The sequence below is a fragment of the Euprymna scolopes genome, chromosome 31 (assembly GCF_053919585.1).
Source record: "Euprymna scolopes isolate OS-2025 chromosome 31, ASM5391958v1, whole genome shotgun sequence".
Classification (NCBI taxonomy): domain Eukaryota; kingdom Metazoa; phylum Mollusca; class Cephalopoda; order Sepiida; family Sepiolidae; genus Euprymna; species Euprymna scolopes.
The window spans coordinates 2,318,281-2,340,985 of NC_136512.1; the positions used below are offsets into that span (position 1 = coordinate 2,318,281).

The window sequence follows — 22,705 nt, forward strand, 5'->3', positions numbered from 1 at the left end:
GTAATAAAATATATAAGAATATTAAAAAAAATATGTAATAAAATATATAAGAATATTAAAAAAATATGTAATAAAATATATAAGAATATTAAAAAAATATGTGATAAAATATATAAGAATATTAAAAAAATATGTAATAAAATATATAAGAATATTAAAAAATATGTGATAAAATATATAAGAATATTAAAAAATATGTAATAAAATATATAAGAATATTAAAAAATATGTGATAAAATATATAAGAATATTAAAAAAATATGTGATAAAATATATAAGAATATTTAAAAAATATGTAATAAAATATATAAGAATATTAAAAAAAATATGTAATAAAATATATAAGAATATTAAAAAAATATGTAATAAAATATATAAGAATATTAAAAAAATATGTAATAAAATATATAAGAATATTAAAAAAAATATGTAATAAAATATATAAGAATATTAAAAAAATATGTAATAAAATATATAAGAATATTAAAAAAATATGTAATAAAATATATAAGAATATTAAAAAAATATGTGATAAAATATATAAGAATATTAAAAAAATATGTAATAAAATATATACAATAAAAATAATGCAATTAGTCTTTATTTGCACTTTTAATAACAATTTTAAAAAATTTTATTTTGTTTGAAATTTTATAAAAAAATGTTTATCAAAAATAAATTTCAATAGTTCTTAAAAATTTTAAACATGTTTTCACCATAAACACACTTTTTTCAAGCACTATAGATAATAATCAGGGTAAGTTTATGAAATGCAAAAATCCTTAGTGGTAGTTTAACTATTGAACTTCATAATTTTTCCAGTTTGAAGACAATCATCGTATCATTACCCTTTAGACTAAAATTAACAATAAATATTTTGGGTTTGTATTACTGTACACATAGATTCGAAAAAGTTGTCAAAAAACAAATATATAACAAATAAATGTTATCAAAGGCAAGATAAGTTACTTTTCTACCAAACTGGATATATTTTTTGTGTTTTTATTCAGTGTAACATGTTTATTCAGCTCGAAAAACATGCAGTGTTTACCGATGTATTGGAAAATTCCAAATGGCAGCCGACTCTCTCTCGGAGACGGTACGTTTGGGAAAAGGTATTATAAATAATAAACTAGACAAAATACTGTTAGAAAACAACCGAATACATGTCAACTTATGTCACGGTAACATATATTGAGCGAATTTCTAACAGTATTTTGTCTAGTTTATTATTTATAATACCTTTTCCCAAACGTACCGTCTCCGAGAGAGAGTCGGCTGCCATTTGGAATTTTCCAATACATCGGTAAACACTGCATGTTTTTCGAGCTGAATAAACATGTTACACTGAATAAAAACACAAAAAATATATCCAGTTAGGTAGAAAAGTAACTTATCTTGCCTTTGATAACATTTATTTGTTATATATTTGTTTTTTGACAACTTTTTCGAATCTATGTGTACAGTAATACAAACCCAATATTTTTAAAATCATCTACATCATAATTCAAGACATCATAATTCAAGACATCATAATTCAAGACATCATAATTCAAGACATCATAATTCAAGACATCATAATTCAAGACATCATAATTCAAGACATCATAATTCAAGACATAAGACATCATAATTCAAGACATCATAATTCAAGACATCATAATTCAAGACATCATAATTCAAGACATAAGACATCATAATTCAAGACATCATAATTCAAGACATCATAATTCAAGACATCATAATTCAAGACATCATAATTCAAGACATAAGACATCATAATTCAAGACATCATAATTCAAGACATCATAATTCAAGACATCATAATTCAAGACATAAGACATCATAATTCAAGACATCATAATTCAAGACATCATAATTCAAGACATCATAATTCAAGACATAATTAAGGTCATAACACTGAAGAATAAACTTTTGTTCACTACACATTAACATCATCGTCTTTAATTCACAGGAACCAACGTGAAGAGTCTGCTTTACTCATATTCTCATCTGAAGAGATTCTCCCTGGCGCTCATTCAAATATTGGAATTGGATTGTTCAAATGTTAAAATTGTTGAAGAACAGACAACAATTTTGGGCCATGGTATGTAAGCGACAAATTCTCAGCTTTTTATAATAATATTATTTTTATATTAATTATATACTAGCAGTTCAACCCGGCTCTGCTCGGGCCCTATATACTGTTCATAACTTTATGTGCATATGTATATATATATATATATATATATATATATATATATATATATATATATATATATATATATAAACAAAGCGGGGGAGGGCAGAGCAGTAGCTCTAGATATATCTAAGGCTTTTGACAGGGTATGGCATGAGGGTCTCCTCAGGAAAATTAGACTATACGGTATCACTGGTAGAATACTTAACATAATTATATCCTTCTTAGATAAGAGAAAAATCCAGGTTGTCCTCGACGGTCGTACATCTAAACAATATGATATAAATGCGGGAGTGCCTCAGGGGTTTATCCTTGGACCTCTATTGTTCCTAATATTCATTAATGACCTCCCCGACAAAATTGCCTCTGAGATGGGCATATATGCTGATGACACCGCACTCTATAACAGGCACGACAGGAAAACTAATGAACACATATCTAAAGAAATGGCAAAAACCTAGAGGATGACCTCTGATCTGTAGTGGAATGGAGACATAAATGGATGGTCACATTCAATGTTGCCAAGACTAAACTGGTTTCCTTCAATAATTACAAGAAACCTTCTCTGCCACCAATAGCAATGGCCAGTGACTCTTTATCTGAGAGTACATCTTTCAAACTGCTTGGCCTAACATTCGCAGGAAAGATGAGTTGGAACAATTACATTGAAGGCATTGCCAGGGCCGCTGCGAAGAAGGTAGACTCTCTCTACCGTGCTAGAAAACTACTAACACCTAAAAGTATCCTGTACCTCTATAAGGCCACCATTCACCCATGTATGGAGCATTGCTGTCACATTTGGGCTGGTGCATCTGCTACTAGTCTCTCGCTCCTAGACAAGGTTCAAAAGAGAGTCGCCAATCTGATAGGCCCTGAACTGGCATCTAAGCTTCAGCCTCTGTCCCATCGACGAAATGTTGCATCCCTCTACCTGTTCTACAAGTATTTTAATGGTGAATGCTCTGGCGAACTGCAGACACTTGTGCCCCTACGACGTAGACACCTTCAACAAACCCGACAGGCAGCTAAATCCCACCCCCATGCAGTAGAGATCCCTAGATGTAAAAGATCTTTCTACTCCAGTAGTTTCTTCCCCAGAACTGATAGACTCTGGAATTCCATTCCAGATCCCTGCTTCCCTAACTGTACTGACATGGAGAAGTTCAAGTGTAACGTGAATCGACATCTTGCTGCCCAAATCCCAACATAGTACCCCAGTAGTTGTTGCCCCTGATAGTAGCCCCCTACATCAAAGTGACAATGTGCCTTGTTTGGGGTGAAAATGTAATAATAAAAAAAAATGGAAAAAAAAAAATATTAAAAAGTTTGACTCATGTCCAGGTAACCTACATCTAAAATTTCAAGTGTTTAGACTCAAAATTAGCAGAGGAGTTTATTGATTTATTGTCTAGATGCTTCGTGACCCACTGAGTGATGGGTAATCTTGTTGTCTCACAGCATCATTTTGCGATGTCACAAATAATCGCTTGCACTAATTTCAAGATGGAATCGTTGCAAGTATTTCAAATCGTTTTCTTGTTGATTTCTTTCATCTGGTATTTCTTTCAAGAAACACTGATAATAATTTTACGATTTTAATATCTACAAGTGTAAGTCATATTTAGTTTCAGAACAGTTTCCGATGGTTAGTTGTTCTTCACAAGTTCTGGCGGTGACTGGTTCTGTCTACTGCGAACCAGTTACCTCCAGGACTCGTGTAGAACAACTAACCATTGGAAATTTTTCTGAAACTAAACATGGCTTCTAGAGGTTATGGGTTCAGCACGCTTCCACAACATAGCACTTATGGTATCATCATTGAATGTTGGTTCAGTAGCATAGTATCATGTCTGTTCTCATAAGACCATCCTCCCAGGAATTACCTCCTTTTTTTAGCGGGCGAAGTAAATCTCCATTGTATTACATCTTCCTCTGGGTATGGTGTGATGTAGTATCTGTTCTGTTGTCATACACTTACATTTGTAGATAATATTTGTTTGTTTTTTGTTTTTCCTTGTCTTTTGTTGACAAAATTTATTGAGTGTTTTTTTTGTTTGTTTTTTTTTTTAATTTTTTCAGGAGCTTGTGCCATAGATCCTAAGACGAAAGTTACTGTTCATCAACCCCGTAAGACCTTTCGACATTTTCATAACGAAGACATCTATAAGGAATTAATGTCTCTATTGAAGCTTCTTGGACATTATGGTAAATTATGGAATGTTCTTTCCCTCCAAAACAAATCTCCAAGAAATTTGGACAGTAACGTTTGAATATTACGCCGTTATTTCCAAATGTTCAACATCTCGTTCTTAATCTTCTCCATTACATTTTCGTTAGTTGGTCCCTAGATGCTTCCATTGAACCACAGAGACAACTCCTGTCCACTAACTAACCCTAACCCTAACTCCTGTCCACTAACTAACCCAGTTGCAAGCTAACTACACAACTCATCTCTTCAACTTCCCATTACAGACTAACTCCTAATTCTGATTTTGCACTTATCGTAATAATCATTATCTAATTTTCGCGCGTCTTTTAATCCACCCGATTCGCCACAGTAGATGGAAAAAGCGCCCTCTGGGTGGGATTGTGTTTTAGAATTAACGAAGTGAAGAAAAGGAAACGGCATTACAAAACAAATATCATCCGTTAGATATTTTAAAAGCTAAGGATGAAAATGGGGTTTTCATTATAAAAATGAAAATCTCTCATTAAAGTACATGTTCCATCAAAAATGATTACATCTTTTGAATAAAATAAATAACTTTTTCTTTTTTCTTTTTTTTTTTTTTTTTACATCAGAGCTAATTTATATCCAACTTCCTTTCGCACATGTGTTGTCGGATTTATATAACCGTGTCTATGTGTATCTCATGTATATATACGGTTAATCTTCCCCCTTACATCTTTCTTACTTGATCCATAGATGCTTCAATCAAACCACAGACAACCCATGTCCACTAACTAACCCAGTTGCAAGCTAACTACACAACTCGTCTCTTCAACTTCCCATTACAAACTAACTCCTAATTCTGATTTCTCATGGCTAACGTATCTCTTACATCAGCCACAGTAGACAATCTTATTTGTCACATAAGCCACATCGTTGTTTACGAAACCAAATTCCAAACAAGCTTTGTTTATGATTTTTCTCTATATATATATTATTCTTTATTGGAATTTTTTTATTTTTTAGATGAGCATTGTATGTTAATTTTTATTTTATTTCGGACTACTAGTCTCATCTTATCTTTTTTCTACGGATGACAGTGATGGCTGAGAATGCAGTTAGGAGATTCGAAGTTCCTATCCGTCGCGGTTACCACCTGACGAAGGCCAGAGGAAGTTGGCCGAAACGTTGTGCACCAAATAAAAAAAAAGATAAGATGAGACTAGTAGTCCGAAATAAAATAAAAATTAACATGATTTTTCTCTATTCATAACATTTTTCCTTAAACCAAAATTTCCCAGTTAAATATTTAACTAATTATATTTTAATTAATTAAATATTTAATTAATTAATATTTAATAAAAATATTTTAACTAACATTCTTTTCTTTTAAAACATTTTTCTGAATATTTTTTAACGTAAATAATTTAACAATTAATCATGATAAGCGTTCTGACCTTTGGCACGGCCCGTCACAACTTAACACATATACTACGCTGTGATCATAGCCAAAGTGCCGCAACATAACACTTATGGAATCATCATTTAATGTGGTTCAGTAGCATAGTATCATGTCTGTTCTTATAAGACCATCCTCCCAGGAATTACCTCCTTTTTTAGCAAGTGAGGTAAATTTCTATTGTATTACATCCTCCTTTTAGTATGGAGTAATGTAGTATCTGTTCTGTTGTATAGAACCATCTTACCGGGGATTACCTTCTCTTTTTTTTTTTTTGGCAGGAGAGGTGTAAGATTGTTTTGTTCAGGGACAATTATGTTACCCAATCTTGAATGGATATTCATCTCCTCATCTAAAGACACTTCTACTCCATCCGGTATCGATTAAATAAAAATGTGACTCCTATCTAATGCTTTAAATCATCGAGACGTCCAGAATATCAAATCCCATATTTACAATCCTAAACAAGACCTCAAATACAATAATTCCATTAATGCAATAGTTACAGGAGCATTTTTGCCCATAATTTTGAGCTTACTGCACTTTCCTCAAGATTGGATATTCTTTCCCATTCCACAAGTACATTTAATCCAATCATATAATCCACCATATAATCATCAATGGTTTAAAGGTTAATGAAGGAAGAAATGGTGGGGGATTAGGGTATTTCTTTGTAGAATAGTGTCTCTATGACGTGTGTGTATGTTCTGCTTGAGTGTGTAGAGGAGTTCCGTTGCAAAGGTCGTTGGAAAAGTGGTGCCATCATTCTACCACTCCAGTAGATATCTCACTGCCAATGCAATTCTCTAGCTATATAAGAGCCAAGTACGTCCAAGGATGTCGTACTGTTACAACATCTGGTTGGGAGCTGCTAGAAAATGTTATCCTGCCTTGACAGAGTTCAAAATAGATTTCTTAAACTAGTAGGGGGTGCCCTTTTCTCTTCCCTGCAACCTTTTTCTCACAGAAGAGATGCTACAACTTTATCTCAGCTTTATCGTTATTTTCATGGCAAGTGCTCGTCTGAGTTCCAATCTATGGTCCCTTCTTGCCAAACTTCCATGAAAAACACTCTTCTAACCTAAACGTAGATTCCATGAACAAAGTTTTTTTCTTAGAACTAAATGTCTGTGGAACTCTCTTCCATTTCCCTGCTTTCCAGCTGACTACAATATGGTTGTCTTCAAGTCCAAGATAAACAAGTTCTTGATGAGCCATCCCCTTAAGTAATCCAATTTACCAAATTTCCACAACTAATGATTACTACAATATTGTTCCATCGACTACCATACACTTATTAACCCTTATTCTCGAGTGTCCTCTGGGACTTGATAATTGGTGACTCCTTTGTAAAAAAAAAACATGAAATTACAATCAAGACAATCTATTATCGGGACAAAAATGTACCTTATTTCTTATGGCTGAAACTGTTCCATGTCAGTTGATTCCTGGACCTGGAAATGACTGAGGCACAATAACAAGTGGGGTTTATTTCTTCTGATAGTCTTTATTCTGATTCCTCCAACGGTGGGAAAAATCTCTTCGCAGGTGACCAACTTTCCTTTCTTCATCTTGATCTTTACGCCATTTCTTTTTTCTCATTTCTTATAACTCAAAACTGCAGACTCAACTCCAGAACTCTCTGATTTTGACTAGAAACGCATGTACGCCCTCTATTTAGATGTATGTGTGGGGTGGTAAGATCGCCGTTAACTGTTTTTACCTAGAATGCACTCCCTGACCTATGCTACATGTCAATTTCTCAGTGCAGGATTCAACTTGTATCACGTTATTGATGCACAAAAGAGAGTTAATTATGTGTTAAGCGCATTGCTTAATTATATTAGTTGGGAATTTCAACTCTTCAAGCTTTTTTAACCATTGGCTACTCACATCCCTGATCAATGTTTTATTTTAAAAAATGTTTCAAACACTAATTTACTGTTATCTCTCCACCAACCACCTAGGGTTGCCATGCTCGTTTTCAGTCATCTTTGATTTAAATGCGTTCTTATTCCAGGCGATCTGAATCTTTTAGTGGATCACTTCTTGGGTTTATTCTATGAAACGTCACTGAACCGACTTCAAGTGACGCTCATCATCAATCACATCATGCTTGGCACGATACAAAATTATGGTACGTTAATAAAACATGTAATTTATGAGATGCCTTCAATAAGTTTCCAGACTTTTTCAATATGGGTACTTTTATTGATAGTACACACATGAAACTCTAGTCCTTTTCAAAGTAATCTACTCCGCATCTGCAGTTCCTCACAAATAATTGTGTGTACAGTTCCCACACTGACATCAAATTGTGCACTTATTATCTCTACAATCACACGACGGTCCTTATCCACAAAATTCTTTATTTGGCCAATCAACTTTGCTGTTCTGACTTCTTTACTCCTCCCACATTTCTCATCACCCCTCACAGACTCCCTGACTTCTTTAAATCTCTCATGCCACTCAAAACCTGATGATTTATTCATGCAAGATGGTCCAAAAGCAGTCTGAAGCATTCCATACATTTCTGTGTATTTTTTTCAAGTTTAAAACAGAATTTTACTGCATATTGTTCTTCTAAGGTCTCCTGACATCCAGATTACATTTTTGAAATTCAACAACTGTAACAATCAGGCTTTAGTAGGGTGTATTCCAATTCCTGCTGTAGCTGTTCATTTGAACCTAAAATCATAAAAATTGATCAGTCATCTCATAATATGTACAGGATTAACATACTGAATTTTCAAGAGTCTACAACAATTTTAAATGCCTGTACAAAAAAAGTCTGGAAACTTATTTAAGGCACCTCGTAATTAACTTTGAATTAGTTGATCAAACCTTTCTTTTACAGGTTTTTCTTGGCCTACGTCTGTTACCTCAACAGCTTTTGTCATCTAATAACCTAAGAACTCTTGTTCATTCTTTTAATGTGACCATACCAACAAAGTCTCCTGTTCTATCTCCCTAAACTATTGAGAATTATAAATATAATGACAGAATTGAAAAAGCTAAAATAACAATTAATATTTTTATACTCCATTTACGATAGCAGAAAACTTTACTAATTTAGACAGCCTCCCCAGAGAGAGCTCTGTGGCACATCTTAATCCAAGATGTCTCCTCTCTCAAATGTGCAAGGGACATAACTCTTCTCCAAATAACTATATGGCAAGGCCGATAAACAAGGGCAAAGAGTTACTGTAACATACCGCGTATGGTGCGTGTATGAGAAAATCAGCAGCAGCATTAAGATAGCTGACTAGAAAAGATAGTAGCAGCCGTCTGAGCACATTTGCAAATTAAGCAAGTTTGTACACACTGACATCACAGAAAGAGGAATGAGAAAAAAGTGAAATAAAAAAGACAGCACGTCGTCGACAAAATGAAGAGATCAGACATGTTTTGATTCGTATGCATCGAAAATATGGTGTGTGGTAAAAAAAAAAAGGCAGAAAGGCAGGCAACAAAAAAGGCACATGCGTGAAAGCGCGTCTTGACAGACATGTCCGACGCATGAGTGATATTTTGAAATGCAGTAAAGTGCATTATCGGAAGTTACTGAAATATATGCTTTTTGTATTCAACTAAAAAAAACAAAAATGCTGCGTTGTATTTTTTATGTTCCTGCAACAATACCAGACAACGTGCGGGTCCATGGTTAAAGTGTAACGGCCACGTTATATTACTTCCTTTTACTATCTGTTTCATCTAACGTGAACGATTTATTTTTTTTTAATGTGTGTGAAAGTTGATAACATACATGCAAACAAAAATGGCTTAGTATTTTATATATAGATTTATTTAACCTATGTTTCTGAATTGTTGAGATGAAGGTTGATTATTTGGATTATATTTCAACCCTAACCCTAACCCCACGGACTACATTTCAGCCAATGTAACCTTCAACCTTCTTCAGGTGTATCTTGTCAAACTCTGGAATGTTTCTATTGAACTCTGAAATCTGCAAAGACTTTTAAAACAGAACCCTTTCTTTAATCCACGGAGTTAGTATGCACTCGTTCTATCAACTGTGACTGAATAGAAGTCGTAAGTAATTTGCAATTCTGAGTGTCTCCCGCACTGAGGATTGAACCGTCAACTTCTAGAAAGGCGTCACTTTAAAACTGAATTTTACCTCATACTTTATCCACTACGCCACGTTTGCGGACGAAATATTTTTAAATAAATGAAATGAATTATGGATTAAGTAAATGTGGGATTTAGTTTTCTTCCACTGCAAGAATTGTGACACCAGGGTTGAAAAATGGGATTGAGAAGTCAGCGCTTCTGAAGAGAGGCACTCTAACCTGCAAAAAGTGTCTGAGCAACCCCGTCATTATTCCCCAGTACATGTGCCTCAGGTGATTAGCAATAAACTAACCCTTGTCAAAGAGAGAAGGCAAAGCATTACACTGTAATCAGCAGGGACCAGATCATTATAGGAATGGTCTAATCTCTGTTGATTTTGGGGGTCAAGGATGTAAAGGGTTCAGCTCAAAATTTTGTGCTGATTTCCAAGTTCAACAAAAAGATTCTTGAGTTTGACAAGATAAACCTGAAGAAGGACGGAGGTTACATCGACCAAAATAGTGTGAAAATAAAATTCAAGATGAGAACAATAATCTGAATAATCAGAATAATACAAAAAAAAAATATAAAAAGTTTTAAAAATATAAAATGTATAAAAAATATAAAAAAGTATAAAAAGTATTAAAAAAGTAAAAAAAAAGTTTCTAAAAAAGTATAAAAAATGTATAGTTTAAATGTCATTAAAATTATCATTTTTTTTTTATCAGATGGTTTTGATCGACCAAAAGCAGAAGACTGTGATAGGCAAGAATTACTTAGCATAGTAAGGTAACCAAACAATTTTATATTCATATAAAGTTATATATGTTTTTTTTCTTTGTGTTTATGAAGATTAGTGTTGTTTTAAAGCAACGCATTTCAGGTGGAAACATTATTACAATATAATAAGAATTGATCTAGTAGATATTCTAGATGTATTTTTAACAGAAAAGCATTCACAATTACATTCTGACATTTAGTTTGAAAAATGGCAGCATCTATTTATTAATACTGTAGTACCGTTAACATATGATGGCGTGCAATAAGTAATGCTCCTGACCCATTACCAGTTGTCTGATGTAGCTGAAATTTTGCATGTGCAATGATTTATATCTCTACGGGTTATGTGGCAAATTACAGCTTTGAACTAATTGTGGTTTCTGTTTTACAGGTGTTTGAACTGAGTCAGGTGTGAAATGGAGCCTGTTGAATGCCGAGAAGTGATCCGGTTTTTGTATTTGAAAGGACGCACACTACAGGAGACTTTTGATGAAATGAAAGAAACTTATGGTGATAATGCCCCATCATATGACCTTGTAAAACGCTGACATCATGAATTCAAACATGGCCAGAAGTCTGTGGAAACAGTTCCCAGACCTGATCGCCCCCCCCTTCTGCCATTGATCAGGCATCTGTCCGTCAAGTTGAGGCTGCCATTTTGGAAGATTGGCACATTACTATTCGCCAAATGGTCCAAGATGTCAAGATTAGTACAGGGTCTGTGGAAACTCATGACCATTTGCATATACATAAGGTGTCTGCCAGATGGATTCCCAGGTTGCTCACACCATTCCAGAAGCGAGAATGCGTCGAGTGCTCAAGGATGTGCCAAGAAGATGAATCAAAGTTTTTCAAAAGACTGATTACACAGGATGAAACCTGGGTCCATCACTATGATCCAGAGACCAAAGCCCAGTCAATGCAGTGGAAGCACTTGGACTCACCACCTCCAAAGAAGGCAAGGGTGCAGCCCTCCTCTGGCAAGGTCATGCTCACAGTCTTCTGGGACCAGGACGGAGTAGTGATGACAGATTTCCTGGCAAAGGGTACCACAATTACAGGAGCCTATTATGCTTCACTTTTGAGGAAATTAAGGGAAGCTATCAAAATCAAGAGGCGGGGCAAGATCAGCAAAGGTACCCTCCTCCTGCAGGACAACGATCCGGTCCACAACTCACATGTCGCCAGATCAGAAGCATGGGGGTGTGGTTATGAAATCCTCCCCATTCCTCCCTACTCTCCTGACCTTGCACCCTCTGACTTTCACCTCTTCCCAGCCATGACGTTGTTTCTGAAAGGAAAGTGTTTCCCAGATGATGCAGCCTTGATTTCTGAAGTCACGTCACTGAGGTGTTCTACAAAATGGTCTCCAGAGCTGCATCAAACGATGGGAGAAATGCATAACTCTGAGTGGTTCCTATGTAGAGAAAGACTAATAACTGTGCCAAGTTTCGTTGCTCTACTGCTATGAAAAGTGGGTCAGGGGCATTACTTATTGCACGCCCTTCGTATGTACGTGTGTCATGGTTTCCAGATTATAAAGTGTTCGATTGGGAGATCCTATTTATTAACAAAGGAGGATAGAAGGTGATAATATATTACAAGCACTAAATTAGTATATAGATATTAAATTAATATATAGATATTAAATTAGTATATAGATATTAAATTAGTATATAAATATTAAATTAGTATATAGATATTAAATTAGTATATAGATATTAAATTATTATATAAATATTAAATTAGTATATAAATATTGAATTAGTATATAAATATTGAATTAGTATATAAATATTAAATTAGTATATAGATATTAAATTAGTATATAGATATTAAATTAGTATATAGATATTAAATTAGTATATAGATATTAAATTAGTATATAGATATTAAATTAGTATATAGATATTAAATTAGTATATAGATATTAAATTAGTATATAAATATTAAATTAGTATATAGATATAAAATTAGTATATAGATATTAAATTAGTATATAGATATTAAATTAGTATATAGATATTAAATTAGTATATATATACTAAATTAGTATATAGATATTAAATTAGTATATAAATATTAAATTAGTATATAGATATTAAATTAGTATATAGATATTAAATTAGTATATAAATATTGAATAAGTATATAGATATTAAATTAGTATATAAATATTAAATTAGTATATAGATATTAAATTAGTATATAGATATTAAATTAGTATATAGATATTAAATTAGTATATAAATATTAAATTAGTATATAGATATTAAATTAGTATATAGATATTAAATTAGTATATAGATATTAAATTAGTATATAGATATTGAATAAGTATATAGATATTAAATTAGTATATAAATATTAAATTAGTATATAGATATTAAATTAGTATATAGATATTAAATTAGTATATAGATATTAAATTAGTATATAGATATTAAATTAGTATATAGATATTAAATTAGTATATAAATATTAAATTAGTATATAGATATTAAATTAGTATATAGATATTAAATTAGTATATAGATACGCTAATTTAATGTTCATAGTACGTTATCACCTTCTATTCTCCTTTTTAATAAATAGGATCTCCTGATCACCAAAGATATAATGTAAAAAAAAATTAAAATAAAAAAATGTCGCGTTTGGTTCATCCGTGAAACCAAAATATACCTTCTTGATCTTCTGGCTAGGATTCAAGATTAGCATCTTTTATGTCTATACGTGGTATAATTATGTCGTGAGATTTCCGTTCTGGCTGGGCATCCATACAATAGAAATATGTTATAGACTCCTGTAAGGATATTGGAGATAAACCGCAATAACCAGATATATTCTGACACTACATTAACCAGATTACTTAGATAAATACTTTTACAGTTTTAACAAAAGGGCTACAATAATATCATGGAATCTCCATTCATGCTGAACGTCCACAGAATGCCCAGCAGTAATATACTACATATGAAAGATGCTGCTGTGGAATTTCCACAGGGCCCACTAGTTACAATTAATTAAAAGCAAGGGAGATAAGTTAGTTTTTGTCAAAATAATTGAATGCAGTTACCTCCCGTGGATTTTTTAGAACTTTTCCACATTTAAGCATACGATAAAACTCTATCAATCAATAAACTCGATACATTTTATTTTTACTTTAAATTTTTTTTCTACTGGATCATTTTTCGTAATTTTTGGAATTTATACTAATTGCAAGATGACACGTAAGTATGTAATAGTGTTTTCATCTGAAATGTGTTTGTTTTAAAATCCACTAGACTGCAAAAGCACCCAAAATCATTTTAAGCACACCTTGTGGCACTTCTGTATTTTAGGTTTTATTATTTTCATTTTTTAAGAGTCTGACTCGGGGTAAAGTGGAAACAATCATGAAATTTTCTCTGGAAATAGGCGTAATCTTTTTTTTAATAAACTGTTCGTTGGTTTCATTTATTTTAAAATCTTAATTTATTATGGAAACTTTATTTTAAAAAATAGCACATTTTTTCCACTAGTGACATATTAAAAAAAATCACCCCTCTCCTCCAAAAAAGCACATACTCAAATAATAACTAATTTCATCTATATCAGTATTTTATATGCTTAATAAGCAACCTGTTCATTTTCCAAAGAAAAAAAATAACATTTGCAGATAATTAATACCTGCATTCATTTCAGAATTATTTTTAAAATGTTCACTCATTTTCAATATTGACTATTTTCATGGGTTTCAGAATTCAACTCTACATTTTTTTTAAATACAAATAAAATGTATTTATTCATGGTGTTTCCAAAACAACGCACTTCATTATTTTCTCAAAATCTCTTAGCACACACATGTGCTTTTCTTAAAAATCTCTGTTCTTGCCTTCCCCATGCTGACACCTGTTTTGTTTATGTGTATTTGAAAGTTCAAATATTTCAGATTTATATTAAATTTGATTTATAGTCATAAGACGCCAATTTTAGCAAGATTTCCTCGAATTTCAATTTCTTCTTAAGACTCCTTATGTATAAGCATTAACTTTTAAATAATTTTCTAGAATAAAATATCAAGTGGTGAATTTTGAGCAAAATTAGAATAAGAATTCCACACATAAGGTTTAGTAGCATTTTTTGTTTGTTTTCTTTACTTACGTTCAACCTGTACAAGGGATATTACCACTTGGACATACGGGCTACTATTTAGAACTAGGAAAGATTAACAAGATGTTGGTTGGTTTTAAGCTTCTGCATATCAGTACAGTCATGGAAACAGGTAGTAGGAAGGGAATTCCAAAATCTACCTGTTCGAGGGAAGAAACTATTAGAGTTGAAACCTTTCTGGCATTTAGGGACCGCAACAGTGAAGGGGTGTGATTTTGTTGCAAAGTGGGGTTATTAGGGATATGTACATTGCACATTATATCTTGATTTTACTAAACAAGGAAAATAAAACTCTTGAGTGCAGGTCCATTTCTTGTAATCGAAAAAATGATCTGAAAATGGATGGCAAAAGAAATAACTTAATCACAGAGAAAAGAAAAATTATTTGATTGCGAATATTAAATATAGTTGTTGCAAGCAAAATCTGGCAACATCGATCCAGAGAAGCTTTAAGTTGTAAGAAATTTCAGGTAAAAAAAATGGTTATATTAATCCAGTCAAGATCAGCGGAATGCAGTTTCCTTATGTGAAGACAAAAAGCTATGTTTTATTGTCCGCTTATATTGCATCGAATGTTCACTTTACTGCATATCAACCCTTTTGACGGATTTATAAGAATGAAACCGAACGTACCGCCGCATCTATTGACTGTGTGGGCTTCCCTGGTACAAAACCTCATATCAACAACGCAAGACAATTAGAACTTTATTTGTTTCACGGTTAAATGTCGCGTCCCTGTTCTTTGCCTATCCTTAGAAGGAGGGTGGGAATTTCTCTATCAGTTCATCTGCCATGCAACACTACCTCTCGCCACTTCCACATGAAGTTCCTCAGAATAACTGGCGACTGTGTCTCTCAGATTCAAACTGTCAACTTTAAACTTGAACTGAATTTTAACTCAAACTGAACTAACTGGTTGACTAAAAATGTACCAGGTTATTTCAGTTTTAAGCCCGTGTCAACCAGTTTGATTTGGTTCAACCCCTTGATCCCGTCTGCACTAGAAAGCCTGTTTAACTTCTGTCGGCTTGCTCTTCATTACAGCTATGTCTGAAAAACTCAAAGAGATTCAGATTTCTATTAAAAAAATATTTTTTTTTTTACAAAGATGCATTAGGTGTTGAAGTCAATTCATAAAAGCCATCAACCACTCTGTTCCGTCTGCCTGCTTCCCTCCGGACTACAACTTGGATGTCTTCAAGTCCAATGTTAACAAATTCCTAATGAACCGCCCCCTTAAGTAAACACTTCATCAAAGCTCCACACTAACGTAATGTACTTGCAATAACCCTTATCCCTGAGTGGCTTCCGGGCCTTGATAAGTGGTGATCACTGTGTAAAAAAAAAAAAAAAAACCACATGTAAAAGAAACATTAAATGATGATGATGATGATGTCGAACAAACTTTTTTTGTGTTGTTCCATTTTAACAAATTATTCAAATATGTTTTTTTTTGCAGTTCATTAATTGATGAATATTTATGTGCCAATAACTTTAACCTGGTTACATCTCACGTTGCGAGAGAATCCATTCACGCCGAGGGGCAATTTTCCCTGGTACTCTACAACAGAACGCAGCCAACGTTCTATGATTACAACGCCAATATTCTACAGATATGTCTTTTCCTTGAAGGAATTGCAGGATTCGCCAAAGTAAGTATCATTCAGCAAATTCCAAGGTTTTATTTCATACAAGCAAGGCTACCTGGCGTTGCTCATGGCCACAAAAAATACCAAGTTAAAACTTCTATCTCTCTTAATCTGTCCTTTTCTCTTTTCCGCTTCCTTGTTTTTCGACATCTGTCACTTCCATCTCTTTTTCACCTCTGCTCAGCCCATTCCTCTCTTGTATTGAAAATAATAATAAGAATAATAATACACTGAACTGGTCAGAGCTCAAAGGAATATGGAAGATGAAAAAAGTCAAGATAACATGACTAATAGTAGGAGAAATTGTCTGTATTTTTGAGATGAGTTGTTTTCATTGATTGAGATTGTCGGACTGACTTCCTCATCTTGGTTGTTATTGTCACAACGTTTCGGCCGTTTTGCCCTCCGGCCTTCGTCAGGTGAACGGTTTGTTAGGAGTCTCGAACCCAACCCTTTATTATTATTACGGGGGTACCGTGTTCGGACTCCAGCTAGGCTTTGGGACATAGTTGCTGATTCTCTGTTTCCAATGTTACTTTTTCACTGCCTTCGTTCAGGATTGAACTCAGCACCTTTGGGTAACTGTAAACTTTGATACAACGTCTAGGACCACTCGGCCATATGTCACTAGTGATGAGGAAGTCAGTCCGACAATCTCAATCAATAGTAGGAGCGCTAGAAACAATACCGAAAAACTTTGAAAAGAGACTGGGAGAGATTGGAATCAAAGGGGTGTCTGAGAAGATACAACAGATAACAGTAATGAAAATGGTTGAAATATTAAGGAAAACCCTTGAATACGGAGACTAATACACATGAACTGAACAAATAGAAAATGCTACCGATGTAAAACACCAAGGAATATCATATGGAATCATGAAAACTGAAATTGTATAATTGTAAATTAACCCCCCCCCCCCTGCATCCAAGTCCCCCCAATTTTTTTTTTTCATGTGTGTGTGTCACCAAAAATTGATGCCATATCAAATAAGTGAGAAGGGTCAAAGAGGATGGAAAGACCGAGGAGAGAAAGCACTAACTAGACCTCCGTTGGATGAGTGCAAAGAGGACTGGGACCTTGGAGAGGTTTTTGCCACCTAAATTCCAGTGAAGACCAATGATCACCGCCAATGAGAAATCAATGGTAAGCGGCTGTTATGATAACGCAAATTCATCTGCAAAGGTTATCGAAAGAGGTGAAGAGTACTGGAAATCTTGGGAGACTTGTTGTCACTTGAACTCTAGAGAATGCCACAAGTTGTTCTCAAAGAGAAATCTTTGATGACGGCCTGTGTGATTACTCCTAGTGAGTAAATAATAATAATAATAATAATAATAATAATAATAATAATAACTAACAGAATCCACAGAAATTCCACGGTAGTTGAAAACTATTAAAACATATTATAAATAAAATGAATAAAAAATAGAACAAAAAACGACAAAAATTAAAAACAATTTTTTAGCAAATTCTTTTTTAACCTTTCAAATCTAAAAAGAGTTAATTTAAAAAAATTAGATTTTTTTTTTCAATGAAAATTCAACACACAACACATTGTTTTTTTTTTTTCTGAATATTTTTTATACAAATTATAAAGGAACAGATGTCCATTCGCTTGCACATTTTTTTGTATTTAAAAAAAGAAAAGTATAATAAAAAAAAACTATGATCCAAAAAAAAAGTTTACAGTCTCCTCTCAACAAGACTTTTTTTTTTACCAAGGGATCACCACTTATCATGGCCCAGAAGCCACTCGAAAATAAAAGTTAATGAGTGTACAGTGATCAAGGAGAGCATGTTGAAGTAACCATTGGTACTAGTAACTAGCTGACCGAAACATGCTCATGACTGTGTAGCAACATATTACTACCAATGTAAAAACAAAGAGTATACCCTGCTCTACTTCGGTATTGAGCACTCTTGTATTAACCTCTGTGATCCTGTGAAGTGATCCCTTCCTAGTGGATCCCTTTTGTCACATAAGAGACAATCCTCGGTCACGGACCAAATGTAACCCATCCTTCGTCCTTCACAAGGTATCTCAGTGTGGCAGGACACGTAAATCGATTTGGTTGGTCTTAATTTCACAATCGGGTTGATGTGCCGTTGCTTTGTCGATCTGTCGTGCTAGAAGTGAATCAATCTCATTCACAAGAAAGAAAGACAAACTCTATTCTCTATTCTACGGATTAAATTCACGATAAGATATACAATATATATAGTCATATACAATTGTTCGTAGTTCAATGTTGATTTTGACAAACTCTGCTGAATCCCAAATAGATCAATTTCTCTCTCGGTATAGCGGTTGAATGATGCGGGAAGAGAGGGAGGTGTGGCAACTCTTCGACTGTGTTTGATTCTCTCCAAGACTCAGCTCGATTCTGGCGGTTTTGATGCTGGGATCCATTCATATAGTGAGGTAAGGGGTAGCCGGGGCCGCTTCTTAGACCAATTGTGTCTAATTACGTAACCCCTAGGGGAGGCTCTATCTTCCCGGTTGCACCTGTGGATTGTAGGTGCCGTTCTCATGATCAAAATCTTGGTTCGGGGTAATTTTACTCAAAGGCTAAACATTTCTCCTCTACCCTTGAGTCATCATTCGTTGGCATCGAAAACAAAAATATGTTTTATAGTTTTTGTTACCTTTTCTCAAAGTGACATTGAGTTGTCGCCTTTCCATAAAACAATGAAATTTACAAATCGAATCTTTCTCTCAGCAAGGTCTGTTGCCATTGCCTGGGCACATAAACAATAATTAAAGAATAAAGGAAATCATATCTGCCCGGCTTCTCCAGCATTCGGGAGTCTTGATCTCACCCCGTGAGGAGCCCAATCACCCCCTGGAACGGTCATGTCACACATTATTAAACTTTACTGGTTACTTCACCTCTGGCAAACAATAACCTCAGATTATATATAATCAGCAATAAAGGTGTGGAAATTATTATATTCTGAACGTTCTATTGTTGATTGCTCGCTAGGTAAGCTTGCCGTGATGACATCCTTAGCGAGTATAAAATTCTTACTTGTGAAACATCGGCTTGGGTTATAGCAGATAGAGATGATCACATCCTTTGTTCGAGATGAAGTAGGTTCATTCCACTGTCAGATTTTCACCGCGGTTTGCTTGATCTGTGCTAGTTAATAGACTTTCTTGTGTGTGTGGTGATTTGTTCAATTAGTAGAGTGCTCGCCTCGTATGCAAGAGGCTCAGGTTTCGAATCCTGAATTCGGATGGGTCCAACTGATGAGCCCAAATGAGGGCAAAACTTGAGTCTTGGGCTTCCGGTTTGTTGGCTGTCATAACTCTTGTGAGCTGCGACATTGTCTGGCTGTGGAAATAATTATATATATATATATATATATATATATATATATATATATATATATATATATATATATAATGAAATCAAAAAGATGTAGTGTTTACCAGATATACGCAATGGTAAACTTCAAACTAATATAAATAATAGTATTTATGTATAGAAAATTTAATCCTAACCGAATAAAAAAGCTCAATACGCAATAGAGAGTAGAGCTTATTATAAGAGAAAGAAAATTAAAACTGTAACTTGAACTTTACAATCAAAATGAATTGTTCGACTGAATACTCCAAAAACATTTTACAAAGTACTTATTCCGTGGAGTTTCAAAGAATGCTATTCTTGTTATTCTTCTCATCAGAGGATGGAAAGAAATCAGCAAATTATATTTGTAGCAATGTTAGAATTTGCTAGTTAAGGCATTAAGTGAAACCGAAATTCATAAATTGCCAAGAAAAACAAGTAAAAAAATGTTGGAAATGTAAACATAAAAACAATCCGAAATGTGAAAATAATGCTTTAGAATGAAATTTGGATGGTAAATTTCAACTTACAGTTTTAATTTTCTTTAATTTTCTTTAATTTTCTTTCTCTTATATATATATATATATATATATATATATATATATATATATATATATATATATAAAGAGCAAACAGTTAATAAAATATGTTAAAAACACTTTGAAAAAGAGTTAAAAACATATTTAATCTGAAAAGGAAACACTTAATAAGTGGATAGTCCTTAATCCGCAGAGTTTCGAAGAAATACTTTCCTTCTCATCAGAGGGTAGGAATTAGCAAAATACGGGATTGGATTTTGCATACAAAAGTATTTGATGAAACAACAAGTAAGTCAAAGATCTTACTTGATAACAAAAAGTGAAGCAGAGGGAATATGGTGAAGAAAAAGGTGATTACACGTGAATGGATAGTCTGGTGAAAGGTAAATTATCCAATGACGGTAAAATCCATAAATATAACTCCAAGAAAGTTAATTGAGTTTCCATTCGCACAAGTAAAATCCAAGGAAATCACATAATTGGAAGATGGTCCAAAATAATCCAAAAGGCCGAAATCCATGGAATAATTCACAAATATGTACAAAGAAAAGAAAAGGGAAAATTCCAATAATATTAATAAAAGTAAATTAAGATATGCTTTTCACACTAAGATATGCTTATATATATATATATATATATATAATGTATGTGTGTGTGCATGTTTTTCTGGTAAAATATGCTTTTTTTAATTATATTTCCCCTTTTGTGTATAGCAATATACTTTTAGTTTAGAAGCTCAATGTTAGTTAAAAATAACAACAGAGCATGTTTAAAACATGCGTTCCAAAGTTTTGAAATGCTGAAAGAATTGTTTGGTAAGAAAAATAAATATTTGGGACTTGGAATGTAGCTATACTGTTATAATTTATATATATATATATATATATATATATATATATATATATATATATATATATATATATATATATATATATATATTTTCTTTGTTTTGTTTATTTTTTAGATTCTTCAGAAAGATTTTAATCCATTTTTGATCACCGTTTTGTATCCAATGTTGGAGAAACTCGGTGATTGTTCCGCTTATTTGAGCAACACTGCATATTTGGCCCTTGACAGCATCTTTGGTTCATGTGGATATAAGTAAGTATTTTCTACAAAATAAAATTATTGTTCAGAATTCACCCTATATTCAAAACAAGAATAAAAAAAAAATCTATATGATGTACGTACGAATGATAAAACAAAAATATCATATTCCAAAAATCACATAAATTGGTCAAGTAGTTGTCTTTTTATAAAGAAAATCATTTTTAAGCGATTAATGAGAATTCCTAGGCATTACAACATAAATCTAGTAAGTTTGAATTTTTGTTGAGTTACATCTTTTTGATTTTAAAGGGTTTTTTTTTTTTTTTTACTCGTTGGTGAGATTGTCACTCCTTGGATGCTCATAAATTTTTTTTTTTTTTTTAAAGATAACACTGCTTGATCAATTTACATCATTTTTGGAATATGATATTTTCATTTGATCATGAGTGTAACATTGCCGTTACGCTTGAACTGTGCTTGTTACAGTTCAAACTTCTCTCACACCTTCACTCTGTCATGCACCATTAAAAAGGAAAAGAAAATAAATAAATCCAGATCAGCATTTTTTCCTTTTTAATAAAAGCATTTATTACCGTTGTTCTTCCGTCTCAACACCACTTAAAAGTCTCCTGCCAACATCCATTTGGCTGGGTATACATTTTTCTTCTCTGACCTCACGCCGACCGCAGCCAGCCACTTCTAGCCTTTATCCGTTTTCTTTGACGTTAACTTTTCTTCTCTCTCGGGCACGTGATATCCTTTTTCTTGTCTCGCCAACTCACGCACACCTCCTAATTTGCATATGCACTTTTTTCAGCTAATGCTGCTGCTGCTAATCTTTTCGCAAGCCAGCCATCCTTTGCTGCTGCTGATATTTCCTACGTGCTCAGATTTACTATATCACACGAGTGCGTTCATCATACAGATTTTTCTTTATTTTTGTTCTTTAATATCGGGTGAATTCTGTACAAGAACCAAAACTTTTTTTAAATAAACATTTTTCAATGAAAATAATCAGTTTATTTTTATATGTTGATCTACATTTTCGTCGGGGTCTTCAGATTAAGTCCGAGGAAATCACTTGCATCAGTAAATATGCTGCATGAACACCATCATCTCAGCCCATATCGAAATTTTGTAGACAACAAAACACCTCATAAATTTTGTAGACAATAAAACACCTAATAAAAGATGTGTCCAATTAAAAAGTTTCATTAAAAATCTGATAAAAAACGTAATTACAAGGCACGTTCCAAAAGTAATGACTCCTATTTTTTATTC

The 22,705-nt window shown here is 33.2% G+C and overlaps 1 protein-coding gene across 2 annotated transcripts in view; it reads left to right on the plus strand.

Moving 5' to 3' along the window:
- LOC145255587 (TELO2-interacting protein 1 homolog) overlaps positions 1-22,705 on the plus strand; it is a 90,675-nt gene that overhangs the window by 49,564 nt on the left and 18,406 nt on the right. For both annotated transcript variants that reach the window (XM_080114065.1, XM_080114066.1), the window contains 6 exons: positions 1,976-2,107; positions 4,280-4,405; positions 7,850-7,966; positions 10,632-10,692; positions 16,295-16,487; positions 21,339-21,475. In XM_080114065.1, the coding sequence (XP_079970191.1) occupies positions 1,976-2,107; positions 4,280-4,405; positions 7,850-7,966; positions 10,632-10,692; positions 16,295-16,487; positions 21,339-21,475 (766 nt within the window). The remainder of the gene's footprint in view (positions 1-1,975; positions 2,108-4,279; positions 4,406-7,849; positions 7,967-10,631; positions 10,693-16,294; positions 16,488-21,338; positions 21,476-22,705) is intronic.